Source organism: Echiichthys vipera (assembly GCF_963691815.1).
Source record: "Echiichthys vipera genome assembly, chromosome: 9".
Classification (NCBI taxonomy): Eukaryota; Metazoa; Chordata; class Actinopteri; order Perciformes; family Trachinidae; genus Echiichthys; species Echiichthys vipera.
The window spans coordinates 7,445,962-7,462,854 of record NC_139834.1 but is presented as its reverse complement, the minus strand read 5'-3'; the positions used below and the strand labels follow the sequence as shown (position 1 = coordinate 7,462,854).

Below are 16,893 nucleotides of genomic sequence, written 5' to 3'. Positions count from 1 at the left end.
TCTGATGAGCCACTAGAGGGAATCCTTCACTTAGAGGTCTGTGGGTGTGCAATGACTGAAATGTTGCTTACCTTTGACAATCAAAGACACAATGGTGTGGGTGATGCCGAATGGGTTGCTCGCCACACAACGGTAGGCGCCGTGGTTCGAAGGGCGTGCATTGGAAATGGTAATAACAGAACCATCTGAGCCAACTTCAGCATTATCTGCAGTATAGAGGAGCAAATGAAATGTTAGATAGGCTGCAGATGCTGCAATGTAAAAGGGACAGTGATATTTCATTTACTCAGTACAAACATATGTATAATGTGCACTGCAGCACCGGAGGAAGCTTTAGAAGTGTAAAAAATAACCCTAATGATGCCATAAGGGAGTTCTTGGCTTGAAAGTTTTAACATAAAGCCTGCATTTCAAACTGGAGGCATGAGGTTTGAAAGACGTGGGCATTTCGGAGGCAGGAAGGGTCTGATGACAGATGCCATTTAGTTGCATTATGGGAAGTGTATGATCCAGTGTTTTAGTCCCGAAATTTTAAGGAGGAGCAAAGCTGAATCGTTGGAGTAGCCCTTTAAGACATGATGAGTATTTCTCAATCTTGGGTCTAAGACGCTGATTTAATATTAAAAACAATTAGGGGTGTACAGTGTAAGTAAAACCAAGCTAATGAAAGCTAAAGAGTGAGGGTGCAAATCAGACACGGGAAGAAACGGACTGGATACAATATAGACATTTATTGAACACACAACGCAAAGCACTGATATGTTTATCATGTCATCAACTCTTACTGGGCCCAACGACACGCACTATTTTAGTAATGAAAAAGTCAATGCATGCCTCTAGAAAACATGACAAGTTCTAAATAAGTCATTAAATAAAGTAACAGAGGAGTAGTAATTCATGGGTGGGTTGTTGCTGTAATTGCTTACAAATAATTACACCATAAAATCAGAACTCATTAAGAGGGTTTATTCCTGTGTGTGTGTGTGTGTGTGTGTGTGTGTGTGTGTGTGTGTGTGTGTGTGTGTGTGTGTGTGTGTGTGTGTGTGTGTGTGTGTGTGTGTTGTAAGTACCTGGCAGTGGCTGGTTGTTAGCCAGTTTCCACTCCAGTCTGACAGGCTGGGCTCCGCTGTACACCCTGCACCTGAAGCTGGCCGACTCCCCGACACGCACCGCAGCGCTGTGGGGCTCAATGGCAATGATTGGACTCTGAAGACCTGCAAGAGAAACCAGAGTTTTAAGGATACAGACAGACTCTATTTGAGCATTAACTGTTCACAATCTCACTTCATTCGACTGACTTATTACTATTCAATGTGGCTAAGTTCTTCATTGGCAGTAGCTAAAAGACCTCAAACACCGCTGAAGTCCAGGACGGAGTGAATGAGGATGAGATCATGGGGACAGTAGCGGGGAAAATCCTTTAATCTGAGGTCACCCTGGGCTACACTGGAAAGTACAGCTGGAAAGTTCATTCGTGAAGTGAGGCAGTGTTAGTGTGAGAACAACACCCTGCCATGTAATGCCCTGCCTGTAATGTGTTACTCCCCAGCCTCTGACTGATGCTGCCACCGACTGTAATTTCCTTGGTGAGAAAGTAATGACTGTGAAGTACAGTGGGGAAATTTGAAAACAGAGCAAATATCAAGCTCTTTGTTTGTAGTACCCGTCTGCATAGCAACACAGGTAACATACTACCTGCATGAGACCTGAAGAGTTGACAGACTTACGTGAAGAAGATGAAGTGACAGACACAGAGACAGACGCCTGGTGGACATGAGATCCTGGGTTTCCAGGGTTGCCCTTCACCCGACAGATATACTCCCCCGAGTCCTCGGGAGTAACTGACAGGATACGCAGCTGACTGCCCAGAACCTGCACATGGTAGATAAGAAATGGAGTCAGTAGAGTTAATACTTCTATCACCACTAATTACTACTGGCAAATAATACTACATAATAAGTATATTCCCAATAAAATTTATACAATTATATTTAAATAGTTGATTGAAAAAAATGCATAAAAAAGGCTTTTGAAGGGCCTGTACTACTGTATCCTCATTTTCAGGTTCATACATGTATTTTTCGGTTTCTTCTTGAACATGTTTACATAATTTAATGTTAAAAAAAAAAAGTTATTTTCTCATACTGTAAACGCTCTGTTTTAGCGCCTATCTATTTTAGCCTCCAGAAAAAGCCCAGTCTGCTCTGATTGGTCAGTTTTTCTGGTTCTTACTGCATCATTGCAGCCGGGGAATGACTGTAACAGCACTGTAGCTGCACTTTCTACCTATATATAGTATAATTGTGACATCACAAACAAACTGTGTGCATTTCTCTGGAGTGTTTTGAAACTTTCACAGTATTTTTTCACAGCACCTCAGCTTTATGATAAAAAAGACATTGAAATCACACTTTTTTACAATGTGGCATCTGGGATCCAGCAAGAATATAGATCCATGTGTTTACTTAAAAAAGCTTCAGACTGTATGATGATTCTATCCTAAATAACCACATTTTGAGGGGTTTGGAAAAGTATGTTTCTGCTGTATCACATTCAAAAGGTGCGTTTCCACTGTGGTCGAATACCCTGAATGAGGAGGGTCTATCTCCTGAAAGAAGCCCGGTTGCTGATTGGATGCAGCTCTCAGCAGGATGTTATGTGTGGTTGTACAGACGCCACAACAAGATGGCCAAGTAGAGTAGACACTTTTATCCAGTGTAGTAAAACGCAGGGCAGAAAATTATCTGTGCACGTGCATCTTTGCACGGGGCTTGCGGCCCATTTACACTAAAACGCATACACACACACCGTACTGCAAGCAGGGTGCAAGCCGGTCTGTTCACAAACACTTACAGCACCAATAATTTTTAAGGTGGAGTGTTTTCTTTCATTTTACTTGTTCATAAGTCGACCTCTTGAATCATACAGCCACTTTAAATCAGACTACAACTATTCAATTTCTATTGAGGAAGAGCGGTGCACGGATCGAAACCCATTCAGAGTAGTAAGTCACCTCTGGAGTCACGTAAATCCCTCTGGGGCCTTTTTTTGTAATGGAAACACGGCGAGTGAACAGAGATTTGAGAGGGTGTGCCCTGAAACTTTCAGAGCGGCCACATTTTACCCTCATGGATACACGCCTAAAGATATATAGAACGTAATCAAACGGGGGAACACAATAATGCATTTTTCCATATTTTGCATCTCTGTTTGATTACCTGGTGGTTAGAGGAGAGGCGTCCACTGGCTTTCGTCCAGGTGACCTGGGGAGGAGGATTTCCAGGGGCAAAACAGTTGAGCTCCAGACTCTGGCCCTCCTGGACATCAGCTATAGATGGTTGGATAGTGACCACTGAGGAGATACGGTCCGCTGCACAAACACAAACAGCACTGATTCGTATTTTTTGGATGTGTTACACAGTGATTGAGAGTTGATGCAAGGGTGGAGGGGAGGGGTTACTTTAATATAACCCTTGTTGTCAGAATGCAGAACATGTCCTGGAAAGGGAACAACACTTCATATATTTATCTGTTGTAAAGAGGTACTTATACATGTGTATACGTATATCCACACTTATAGGTTTGTTATCATATTTGAGAACTCACCTTTGAGCACAGACACTTTAATGGGAGCACTATTTGAGCCAATGCTGTTGCTGCCGACACACATGTAAGTGCCTGAGTCGGACATCTGGATGTTGGGGATGAGCAGAGTACCAATATCGGTGCGGTCCATGCGGGCCTGGAGAAGACACACCATCAAGTGACGACATTAGACACCTCCTCTCGACTACAGTCTCATTATGGCTGCCATGAAATACAGCACTGTGCACTTTATTTCAAATATATCATTTTACTAATATTTACACATTAAACACACAAACTGAAGACAAAGCACGTCACTTACCTGTCTCATGTCCCTTGAAACAACACAAATATGACATTGCTGACATCACTAGCTAATAGCGACACAAAAGCACTACAGCATAGATTTTTAAGCAAGACAAGAGCTGTTATTGCTACAGTTCAGTCTCTCTGTACATGGATTTTAATTCATGATATCTGACACTGTACTTTGAACATGAGACTGTGCACAAAGTAGCGCCAACATTTCTACAATGATTGGTGGGGTTATAGTTTGTTAATGCATCATGATCAGTGATGACTACATTTACTACACTACTGTCTTTATTCTAAAACAAGATTAATGATGATTGGTTTGAAAAATTATGGAGAGTTAGAATGAACAGCTTGTGACAAAATTGATTTGAGACAACTCAACAAACACTACGGAGCAGGTTTTTTTTGAGAGTAATCACTAGCCAGTGCCCTGGAAATCGAAATATCCACCATCAAATATTGAGTAAGAACCAAAAAAAAACCTGCTATTATTTCCACGCCTATCTTTAAGAACTCTCAGGACTTTCTGGCTCATGAGCGATCAACACCATGACTTGTTTGTACATTACTCCACATGGCAGTCAAAGGCCCAGCAAGGCTGAAAATGAGCTTTCATAAAGTTTGGAAACACCTCAGAGGGGAGGGGATTCGGGAAGGGGAGGGTGTGGGGAGGGATTACTGTATCCGGGGGGTGTTGGGGCATCCATGGACAAAGCTGCTTAGCTCCGGCCCATTCAACCGTAAGGGAGGCTAAACCGAGCAGTGGCTGAGGCGGGCCTGGCTCAATGTGTGTCTGAACCCATTGAGGAGTTTTCAAAGCAAGCCGTTTGCTAGAGCATACAGAATTTCTGCGTGGTCGCACGGCAGAGCCCAGCTCCCCCTGGGAAAGGCTGACACAACGCAGTGGCTCTCTGAGGCAGAACTAAACAGGCCCTGGAGCCCTCGTCGAGCCGAGGAGGGCTGTGCAGGAACCAGACTAACACAATACCCCCTTGGGTAGGGGGGCAGCGGGCTGCGCCTGGCACGAAGCAAAAACGAGTCTGAAATACCTACAGCACCTCCTGTATACTTAGTCCTGTTAATAGACTCAATGGAATGATGAGGGTGAACTGAGTGCTTAGAGCCCAAACAAGTTAGGGATGATATGATGTTGACAGCACAAAAACAAAAGACTATGGTACACTTTTATTAATAAAACGCAACATAAAAACATGTACTGCATGCAAATACACTAAGATGTCAACCAGACCCAGCTAGTTCATCTTAATGTATTTTGCATCAGCTCTAAGGGACTCAGTGAGCAGCTGTGGTACATTAAAAAGGTGTAAATCAAGGACAAGTTTGATCATGCACTTAGTCGACAACGTGTGAAGACGAGGTCAGTAGAGGACAATGGTTGTGAACTACGAGACAGGACAGACAGACAGCGGACAGATGGACAGACCTGCAGCTCCTCAATACGTCTCTGTAACACATCGAGACTGTTGCTTTTAAACTGATGGAAACCGTGAGAGGGAATGGCCTGAGCAAACGTCAGAACGGGGTGGGATCAAAAATAAAAAAAAGGGGGGAGGAGGAGACAAACAGAGGGAAAAATAAAGGTCAAAATGCGGAAACAGTCATGAAAACTGACACAGTATGATGAAATTCCATCGTCACCGGACACACCTTTGAAGTGCAATAAAGATATACAGCACAGCAGAATGTAAATACAGTAACCGATCCATGTTAAAGTCATCATCAAGGCACGGAGACAGCAGGGGGTGTCTCACCTGTGGAGGGATTTGTCCTCCGTTTTTCAGCCAGGTGAGCTTCGGGGTGGGTACTCCTGTTGCTCGGCAGTACAACCTCAAGTTGTCGCCTTCATGGGCTTCAATATTTTGGGGACTGACTTGGACTTGGGGCTGGGTACCAAGGCCACTTGGGTTAGACTCTGACCAAAAAACAAAACACTTTCGTCATTTTTCATCAGTGCATGTTTACTAATTGTACGAACACTTTTACTTATTTATCATGTATTGAAACATGCTAACATGTAGTGTTACAGTAGCACAACCTAAACAACCAGACCAAGTGGATTGACTTGAGCAAGGGTGTGTGTTATTGCTTATAAACTACACTTTTAATTTATGGGAGTTAGATTGTAACTCTGTTCAAAAGTTGCTTTAAAGCAAGAGGATGATGAGCTAAAAGCAGAATTTGACCTAATCATATATCTGTTTAACAAGTAGTGACATGAGTTGCTTCCGTTGTTTTTCAGTCAAATCCTTGAACCATTGAAAATGAAATGAAAATAGATGGACCAATCTTATTGTACTGGGATGATTTCCCTTTCTAGCTCCTGTGATTTCAAATTACATGTGAGATCGAAATACATGTGTGTCTATTATGCAGGGGGAACCAAAGTTTCTAACCCTTTAAAACATCAAAGTCACACAATAACACATACAAACTAACCAATCGAGGCAGCTCTGGTGTTCTGCAAGGTAAAATTACTGTTTTTGTCAATGAAGTTTGGTGACTTTGATCAGAGCGTAAGTAACAGCTTCAATTCCACTTGCATAAGCTTGTAACAGAGTACTGACTGCAAAGTAAAGTGGTGGAAATATTCTAAACATAGCATACACACAAACTGATATTGTTTTTGTATTAGGTGGGCTTTTTTTAATGGCTAAAATGTGTTTAGCTGTTCCCCCGTCCACAGCTTCCATGCCTGTCCTTCTCCCTGCTTCTACAGACTGGGGCGTACCGACCACCATCTACTGTAGGTAGTACACTGAAAAAGAACCTCATACAACTCCACTTCAAAAAATCTGAACTATCCCTTTAAGTGGACATTGCATAGCCTTTCAAGAACTCCCTGGAGAATTAAAACAACCTAATTAACCTTAACAATAACCACTACAAGCCTTATCCTAAGACGTTGCCTTTACCCTTAACCATTAAACATGTCTAAACAATAATATCTTCAATATTTACATTGTGGGGACTTAAATTGAGGAGGTGAGTCCCCACAACGTACATGTGTAAACAGATGTGTGTACAACACAACATGTAGTAAACATTCACACACACACACACAAATAAACACAAAACATACTTTGAACAAAGATGGAAACCCGCACTGTGTGCTCCCCATGAGTGTTCAGGGCCTTGCAGGTGTACTCTCCCTCATCAGCTGGGTCCACAGCTGTGAAGGTCAGTACTCCACCACGTACCACAGCTTTGGGACTCATTCTGTTCCCTGGACCTCCTGAAAACAATCACACAGGTCTGCTTTGTCACTGAGGGCTGCAGGGTTAAGATTTGTGATCTGAATTTGACTTTGAATATTGCTCAACAAGGTCTGCAAGAAACACTGCAAAAATGGGGTAACTAACTGGTCATACCAATCCATTCAATGGCAGGGGTTGGGTTCCCGGTCACTGTGCAGCGAAACTCTGCCCGCTGGCCCTGCTGAACATTCAGCACTGAGGGAGTGACGGTGGCCACAGGCTGGGCCCCCTCTGTAGCTACAGGAGGAGACACAGCAGTCAAACACAGCTCAAACCGGATGGAGAAACTCCCCAGAGGCACGGGGAGAAATAAAGGGCAGTAATGCACACTGCTCTATTGGTGCTATGGTGAGTTTGAATATGAAACCTTGTCAGGGGTCTACAACCACTGTTTGGGCCTTACATAAAGCTGTGAGAATGCTTTTTATTATAATGAATTGATCAGAGAGAGAGAGAGAGAGAGAGAGAGAGAGAGAGAGAGAGAGAGGGAGGCCTGCTGTCCATGCCCCCATTCTCACCCATGGCAGTCTAGGTCCTCAGAGCAGGCCAAACAGATGAGAAGTGGCAGGCAGGCATTGGCATGGCCTCAAGGCATATTGCTGTCTGCGCCAGTTTGGCTGGCTGCTAGACTTTGTATTCAATCCCGTATGATCCCAGGGTGACAGAGCAAAAGAAAGGCCTCTTTCAGTAGGGAGGGAGGAGAATGAGGCTATCTAAGCAGGCTGTAAACCTCTGGGACTGTTCTAGCCTGGGCCGCGTTTGACTCCCTGACCTTAGAGATGCCAATAGTCCAAGGCGGAGAGAAGTCTCAGTATCCTCTGTGGGGCAGTTTTGTGAAGCTCTACGGTAAGATCAGTGCATCAGGAGATGAAACTACAAGGGTTTATTAACCCACGTTAAGAAAACACACCATTGCTCAGTGATTTTCAAGGCTAAAGACCACTAGAGGTAAGGAGTGAAAATGTTTTCTTATACGTACTTTGGATCAGAAATGTGACTCAAGTCAGTTGGCCCACGTCTTAAGTAAGTCCCAAGTAATTTTTCAAGTCAAGTCACAGGTTGTGTGAAGTCGAGTCTGTAGTTAAGGCAAGTCAAAAGTATGACATCTCACTCAATTTGTATTATAATTACATTTATATCACTGATTATCAATAATCAAATGAAAAACAAAATCAGAAAAATGTATTTTTTAAAAGTCCTCTCCCCATTGCTTTTAAACATTGATTTGTTGACAGCCAGACTACAAAGTAAAAATTATTTTTAAAACCACATAATATTTCTTAATTTCCTATCAATAATATAGATTAACTGATTCATATCAGTTGTTATCAGGTGAGTTGTGAGGGAACAGAATGTAACATTAACCCTCACACGCACACACACTGGAAATGTTACACAGACACTTGTAATCTCAACAGTGACAAAACTGATCATTTTAATATTTAAACTGAAAACTTAAAATGAACACAGGCAAGTCGTTCGAGTCATCGTGTCTCAAGTCAAGTCATTTATGGAGTCTTTAACTTACAAGTCCCAGTCAAATTTCAAGTAATTTATTTTCTGTCAAGTTCAAGTTGAATGTCATTAAAACAGTAACTGGAGCTGACTCAAGTCCAAGTCACCAAGTCCTTACTGTTTCTTACTGACACACGCAACGCAGTTTGACTTCCATTGATTCACATTAACTGTTATTTAAAGTAAACTTCCATCGGTTTGATGCACTGAAATTAGGCCTCTCACACTGGACACAAGTGTGCTACCCACATTTAGCTACGAAGTAATGAGCTTGTGATGGGATGTATTAAGCACAGTATGATGTTTGAAGCCCAGATGACAGCTATTTCCCAGGATAGCATGTTTCCTGAGGAGGAAAAAGGAGAGAACAAAGTGCAAAGAGAAAGAAGAAGGGACACCTCTTGTCTCTGAATGTGGAGATACTGCAAGTATAAGCATCTAGCTCCTGGCAATGTAAGAAATCACAGATAAAATCATTTGACAAAACGTGATGAAATGTCCCTTTTGTTTGTTGTACTGATTTTTTTGGTCCAATTTAGAGTTATTTTCTCTTTAATTATTAATTCTCTTGACTAACGTAATTTTTAACAGGCCTATACATACTGTACAACACTGACTGGAATCTTTTTTTTAAATGATGGAAAGTTGACTCAACATTCATGAGGAGTTGCCCTTAGAATGAACGTGCACATTTTCCTGCAGTGATGGACCCCCGATGAACCCCAAAGAGCCAGGTAGGAGCCGGTAATGCTCATGTACAATCCAAGCTTCGACTCTTTAACAAGGACAGGAACTTGATAAAGTAGATTTACCGAAAACAAATATCCATATTTCAATCTAAATTAAATTAAAGAGGCACGAGCATAAGATAACACAGATGCTCTGGGCAGTCATGTTTGCATAGAGTTTCTGCAGATGCTGCTTGGTTGATTGTACATGGGCACTATCAGTCTACCAGTATATCCATGCTGAGGAGGATGAGTGCATGCATGACACAGAGAGGAAGAGAGAGGCGGGTCCCTCCAGGGAGCCCGGCAGAGAGGAAACCATGCCCATGCTGACTTACGCTTTCCGTGTCCTTCAAACATTTCATAGGCTGTGTAAAACATCTGAGTCTGTGAGGCCTCTGGAGTTGCGGGAGGAAGGGAGGGAGGGGACAGGTAAACTGACAGGTCAGGTTTCAAGGTAACAGCAGTTTACCTCCCATCTCCCCAGAGACGCATCCATATCCAAAATGTGGGCCATCGTTGTTTTGTCCAATTGATTCCAAAAAAACACATCCCACACGATGTAAAAATGCCAAAAAAAAAATCAGGACCTTGGATTACACTGGCACCAACTTGACAACAAGGTGTCTTAACCTTTTGAGCTTGTGATTCATGACGGCTGGTACCATTTAGTTCATAGTTATGCGATTGAATCTTCCCACTTACCTGATTTATATTCATTGAGAAAATGAAGAACACCGTGAATTGAGGTATGTTGGTTAGAATGTCCATGTGTTTGTAACTGTTCATGCTTATCCTACACGCCAAACCAACCAAAAACAAAACACCCCCAAATGTTTCTTATGATGTGAATTCAAAATCAACACACACAAACACACATAGTTACTAATGGGAACTGTGCAGCAGCACACAGCGAGATGGAGTTATGCAGAGTCGCCACACATGAGACATGCAGGTTAGAAGCAAGAAGCCATTTAAAACATTGAAACACTAGTTTCATTTCAGCTGTTAAAAAAGCCGACATACAGCTTGTGGTTATCCTGAATTGATCAAAGTAATATGTGTAAATGAGCCCCATCCATGAATGAGTAGATCACTTTGATCAATTGTCATTATTTTTAATCAATTTTTCTCTTTTTCACAAAATATTTTCACAGTTAAGATAAATACATTACAATGTGACGTGTGCATTACATCAGATGTGTATTCTTAAAAAAGGAATGTAAAACAAAATGAGTAAGAGTTCAATCTTTACAGAAGCACCATTTGAGTATATTTGCAATCATAGAACCTTTGAGTCACGAGTGAACAAATAAAGCTAATGCAGTCAACGTAAGAGTGTAATGATCAAATGATTAAGAAAACAAAAGATTTAAATGTGACCTGTAATGGAAGTGTAAGATGTTCTCAGAGATATATAAAAATATTTTCCTATTCAAAGATTTAAAATAGCCTAAATGTAAACACACATCATGCAAGGATGCAAAGTTATTGCATTTACTTGGCCAATTCCCTTTAAAACAAAATTACCAAAAAAAAGAAAAGAAATTCTAACATTTCTGATATATTTGATTTCATGGAAACATTTCAGGATAACATATTTCAGTCAATCAAAACAACAACAAAAAAGTGTGCCAACATTGACAGGTTGTAAATAAAAAGACCATAAAATACAATTAGAGATGATCATTGACAAAATTAGGATTAAAAAACAACAACATTTTTTCCCTTTTACTTTTGCATTTCAAGTCAGATCTTAAATATTTTACCAGCTAAATCTGACAAAGTAACAATCGATACAAACAGGACCGACTTTTGCCCACACTAAAGGAATGAAGGAGTGATTTAACAGCACATTTAGAAAGTGAATTTGACCGACTGCATGGCTAATAGCACCGCTTTGTTCATTCGGCTGGCAATAATTTCAGGAAGGAATACTGTATGGAGTGGAACAACACAAAGACAGTGGAGGTGGTGGGGCTCTTCCTACTTCTCCTCTCTTCTTCCAGATACACTGAAGTCCTCTTTGAATTTCAGCCACAGAGTCGATAAGCACCAATCGTTAGCATCCACATTCCTCCTCATCATTATACACTACAGCTCTGGTAGAGAGGGGCCTCAGGAGCCCAAAGTTTAAAGACACCAGAATCCAGCACCCTGCTAGTGAAACCTCCAACAGCAGAAAACCCGCAACTCTACCAGTGATCGAGGAGCAACGAAAACCACCACCGAATTAATTCGACCCATGTGAAAAAAACATAAAGAGGAAAGAAAAAAATCTGCAGTAGCTTTGGTAGATTTGGCGGAAAGCATTATCTCACTGATCTGAAAGCGCGCTCATTTGACCCAAGTGTAGTGGAGGTGTCATGAATTTGCCTGTTAGTTAAATCATAAACCGCATATTTTAGCCCACGTGTTATTTGGAAATTTTGTACTTGACAGTTTTAGTTTTAACCAACCCCACAAGCTGTATTTCTTCATATAAAGTCCAGACATACAAGACAGCAAATTAAAAAAAAGGCAGCAAGAAGAGTTGGATTGGCAGTTTGATAAGAAGGTGAAGCTTATATGTTGCTATCTAAGAGCAGAAGCATTGGGAGTTAGAACTGCAAGCTTATTATGCTGTTAACGCAGAGCTGAGTGTTTTATAGTGCATGATGAGAGATGCAGTAAAACAGAGAAGCATGCACCATCGCAAGCTGTAGGGGGACTCGAGTTTAAAAGGGAGGGAAGCCAGAGCTGGTAGGGTAGCAGGGGGTGATGGGTAATGGAATGCGGTGCCGAGGATCACGAACCTGGCACGTAGAGGATGGCATTGCCCTCGTCCATGGCAAACATGTTGGAGCCTGTGCAAACGTAGACGCCTGCATCCTCGGGCTGGACGTTCTGAATTGTCAGGATGCCGTTGAAGTCCATGGCCCGGTTGGGCAGCTTCCCGTTACCCATCCGTGTCCACACCAGGGTGTAGGCTGGTGACTGTGGAGCGGTGAGAAAATAAACACACACAAATTACAAGACGCATGCAATCTCAGTCATGGGAGAAAAATGCTCTTGTTGTCTGGCTGCAGAGCAACTATTTAACACAGGTTAAATGTTCCATTGTATGTGATTACAGCATGGAAATATGCAACAACACTACCAGCATGTGCTCTCTAATATTCACCAACTTCGGTGGAGTGCATCACAGTGGAAGACATTTAAAGGTCCCATATAATGATCATTTTCAGGTTCATACTTGTACTTTGGGGTTTCTACTAGAACATGTTTACATGCGTTAATGTAAAAAAAGCCACCATTTTTTTCATTTTGGTTCCACAGGGCTAGTTACGGCTTGAGTGAGTTTTAATTAGAGGTGCTGACAGGTGGAGATTTGTTTTACCTTTGAGACAGAGCCAAGCTAGAAGTTTCCTCTTGTTTCCAATCTTTATGCTAAGCTAAGCTAACCAGGTGCTGGCTCTAGCTTTATATTTAATGAAGAGGTATGAAAGCGGAACAATCTTCTCATCTAACGCTCAGCAAGTAATCGAATGGAAGTTTTGTCCCCAAAATGTTTAACTACACCTTTAAATGTACAAGTAGTAGAAGTCAAATGTTGATCATCGATCCGGTGTTACCTTGCTCTTCGCAGTACAGATGAAGCTGACAGTAGACCCCACCCTGACAGTCTGGGCTTTGGGCTCCTCGACTGTCACCTCGATGGCTTTGGATGGGACACCTGGTGAAATGCAGAGAAACAAATAGTTTATTCTGATTGGTCATAAAGTCAAAGCAAACTAAAGACTATAGTAGAGCCTGGAAAATGTTGCTATGTTGGCATAACACCATTAAATCCTCTTTCTGTTCTGATGTGGAATGTACATTAAAGCTGATACACCGCAGGAACTCTGCCAAAATGTATAAACGAAGCTCCTAATCAAACCCATTCTGCTGAACATCAGATGTTGGCATACCAGTGGCATCACAAGAAACTATGTCAAAATCACTATTAAAGCTTTTTATGCAAACTCTGTTGTGCAGCACCTTCAAAACTCCAAACCCCAAGGATGCCTCACACCACCGTCAACTAAACTGAAGAATGAGGTCTTACACAATCTGTGCGAAAGCAAACCCATGTGTTGAACCATGGATGGTATTCATTTAGTGTGCTGCAATAAGCAGGAGCATGTGGTAGAATCTATTTGCAGTGAGACCATACACACTTGTGACAATAACTTCAGCACGGCTCTTGTTGGTGCTGCGCTGGTCTCTGCAGGTGCAGACGTAGATGCCGGCATCACTCGGCTGGATATTAGGGAAGAACAGCTCGGCTCCTGCACACAGGTGAGAAACAGGTTTCATAAAATGTGTATTCAGATTAAAAAGAAAACACAGACATAATACATAATTGAATGACATTTCAACAGGATATGATCAGGCGGTGTGTGCCGTACCTTGTCTGCGTCTGTCTGCACTGCCGGAGATGGGTCGTCCATCCTCTCTGGACCAATAGAAGTAGTGTGGCGGAGACCCAGTCACCTGACACCGAAGGGTGACACTGCCACCCTGGGATGACAGGACCCTCTCTGGATAAACCTTCACCACCAGCGCGGCTGCAGCTGCAAAATGCAGGGGTCATAACAAACTCATCAGGAATACTTTCTGAGAATATGTAAACAAAAAACATCAGAGTGGTATTTTTCACGAACAGATCTCAGGCAGTGAGCCAGACTTCTTGTTTGTCTCAAAAAGTAGAACTGAATGTACACCATTAGGGATAAAGCAGAATTGTATGGCTTACAGTATTAATTTCTTTTATCAATGCTGCCATGTTTTCTGACCGTCACACTCATATGTCGTGGTTTTTATGGATGTTATGTGTGCTGCACTATTCTTGGTACATGTAATAAGCCTGCCTATATTCTGAAGGACCATGTGTGTCATTCGATGTTCAAACTTGATTAATTGCACCGCGGGAAACTCACAAGTTAATGCAACTGATCTAAAAAGGAAGTGTGAATACACAATTAATGAAAAGTGCCACTTTTCTAAGCCTCCTTTACCAAAAACCCTTCTGTTTAATTGTTGTCATTGTGCTGTAATAAATATTTCAAGCACAATCATTCTATTTTCTCTTGGGAAAAAAGGCCCAATCCTGATAGTTTTTCATATTTTCATGAACATGAGCACTGTTCAGTCATATTTCTAATAAATGTAGCCATACCATCGTACGGACGACACTTGACTCTCTCCTGTGGGTTGCCAACGTATCCAGGGGCACAACTGATGATGGTAAAAACAGACATAGAAACAACAGTTAAACAACAGTTAAGTCAATGTTTTATCCAGCTCAAGTTTCTATTGAAATTCTTGTCATTGAAAATTGCAGTTGGTCCTATTCCTTGTTGAGTTATCTCACCGTTCACAGTACTGGCCAGTGTACCCAGGCTGACAGGCAGTACACTGGTAGCCTCCATTTCCAAGGCTTTCACAGGTGGGGGAGAACCTGTTACATGAGTTATAAATGTGAGAAGATTATGTTGTTGAGCAGAAACAAGGCTCAATATCAACTGATCCTAACAAGTGATTTCATGTCTCATGTCAAGACTCAGCTATGAATCTTTTGTAGCATGGAAGAGTAAGTAAAAAAAAACAAACTATAAAAAATGACAGAAAAACTAGTGGATTTGCACTAGAGACTGTTTCATTTTACCAAAAGGTTTTCCGATATAGTGCAGCTTTTTAGCACTGGGCAAGAAAATCCTGATTTCCCTTCCTGAGTTGCTGATTTCAGCAGAAAAGTGAAACTACAATATTTTAGCATAGTTGGCAGGAAACAGGTTAATAACAGAAATTAATCAAACTGCAGAATTTACAAGACAGTAGAATTTGCTGTGTAAACAAGAGCAAGTGAGCCGTACACACTTGTCTTGAGCTATTAATGGAGGTGGAATGTGAAGTCTCGGTACATGTGCCAGTACTCACTGGTTGTCCGGGTCAGTGTGAGGGCAGGCGCAGGGCTGGCAGTCCTCTGGAGTGCCAACAGTGGGGTCACCGAAGAAGCCAGAAGCGCACTGCTCACAGAGCTCACCCTGAGTGTTATGCAGGCAGCTCTGGAAGGAAAAACATATCCTGTTTAGAGAGCTGGGTGCTATAAGACCAACACTAGCCATACACTATCATCTAGTGCTTCCTACCATGCAGATGCCAGTCTCAGGGTGGCAGGAGTCAGAGTGGCCGTTGCATTCACAGAGCTCACAGTGGCCCAGGTATAAACCTCCACCAGTGCGAGTATACCCAGGTGCACAGTCCTTAAAGAGACGTTATGTGATTAGACAATGATACACCAATTAGCATTTTAATGAAGCACAGTTAGCTTGTTTTGCTTCCAGTGGTTTCAAGTCAAAGAATGAATATTTCACCTGGCAAGACAGCCCCTGGTATCCAGGTGGGCAGCGGCACTGCTCCACCTCCAGGGCCTGAGCCAAGCCGCTGTAGTTGGGCACAGCAACTTCCATGCTGATATCAAAGATACTGGAGGATCGCATCTCAGTGGAGTAGGATGCTCGAATCAGGATGTCATCCAGATCGGCCAAGACCATCATCAGGTGCTCTCGGGTGGCCGGCATGCCATCAGGACGACGCCAGTTTTCCTGTGAAACAAAATGAAAGTATTTTCTCATGCACTAAGTCACTTCTCAATGAAGGTTCAGTCATAGATCACTAGAACAGACCGGGTGCTGGCTGATACACTTGCTGTTCACCATTTAACAGTGCTGAGATGAACCTCTCACCTCTCTGAAGACGATCTCAAACTGGTGAGTCTCTCTGCTGCCCTGCTGCCTCCTCTGCCAGGGCTGACGAGCCACCAAAGTGATGTCGTTGCCCTGCAGGAACAACACTCACACGTCAGTAAATGCTACAAATGTATGCAACCATGGGGAGAAAACTGTGAATCAGCATGAAGACATACAGTATATACTTACAATAATCTGGACGTCACCGTCATCAAGTAGTGTTCCTCTTGAGCCAGCCACATAGGAGATGCTGTATTTAAGCTTGCCGCCATAAGAACCCACCTAAGACACGGTTATCAAGGAGGAGGCTTTAGATCTTTTGCCAGGTCAAACAGTGCTGTAATTGCCAGTTCAAATGTATCAAAAATCAATGCCAGATGGCTTTCTTAGAGCAACATAGAGTGTATGCTTACATCAAATCCAGTGTACTAGAAGGATGTAAGACATGTGAGAGTTACCATGTTAAAAGGATTTACTTTACTTGTCATGGGGCGCACTACTCAGCCTGTGAAAACAGTTGTGTAATGTAGTCTGTGGTTCTGGAGGGAGCTTTTTTAAATTTGAAACAATAGCCCTGATTATGTCATAGTGATGTCATCAGGATTACCTGAGCTCGGGTTGAGGCTTAAACTGTTTAACAGAAAGCCTGCATTGCAAATTGGAGTTGTGGGGATTGAAAGAAGTGGGCTTTAATAAAATATG

At 42.3% G+C, this 16,893-nt stretch overlaps 1 protein-coding gene across 8 annotated transcripts in view; it reads right to left on the bottom strand.

Moving 5' to 3' along the window:
• Positions 1-16,893, bottom strand: part of hspg2 (heparan sulfate proteoglycan 2) — a 100,613-nt gene that overhangs the window by 17,216 nt on the left and 66,504 nt on the right. For all 8 annotated transcript variants that reach the window (XM_083920755.1, XM_083920756.1, XM_083920761.1 and 5 more), the window contains 21 exons: positions 16,381-16,473; positions 16,189-16,281; positions 15,817-16,047; positions 15,592-15,705; positions 15,380-15,507; positions 14,814-14,900; positions 14,619-14,677; positions 13,849-14,013; positions 13,618-13,728; positions 13,033-13,133; positions 12,214-12,394; positions 9,757-9,816; positions 7,290-7,412; positions 7,001-7,153; positions 5,673-5,833; positions 5,345-5,422; positions 3,607-3,742; positions 3,219-3,370; positions 1,728-1,872; positions 1,071-1,214; positions 72-206 (listed from right to left, as the gene is read on the bottom strand). In XM_083920755.1, coding sequence (XP_083776881.1) covers positions 72-206; positions 1,071-1,214; positions 1,728-1,872; positions 3,219-3,370; positions 3,607-3,742; positions 5,345-5,422; positions 5,673-5,833; positions 7,001-7,153; positions 7,290-7,412; positions 9,757-9,816; positions 12,214-12,394; positions 13,033-13,133; positions 13,618-13,728; positions 13,849-14,013; positions 14,619-14,677; positions 14,814-14,900; positions 15,380-15,507; positions 15,592-15,705; positions 15,817-16,047; positions 16,189-16,281; positions 16,381-16,473 — 2,650 coding nt within the window. The remainder of the gene's footprint in view (positions 1-71; positions 207-1,070; positions 1,215-1,727; positions 1,873-3,218; positions 3,371-3,606; positions 3,743-5,344; positions 5,423-5,672; positions 5,834-7,000; positions 7,154-7,289; positions 7,413-9,756; positions 9,817-12,213; positions 12,395-13,032; positions 13,134-13,617; positions 13,729-13,848; positions 14,014-14,618; positions 14,678-14,813; positions 14,901-15,379; positions 15,508-15,591; positions 15,706-15,816; positions 16,048-16,188; positions 16,282-16,380; positions 16,474-16,893) is intronic.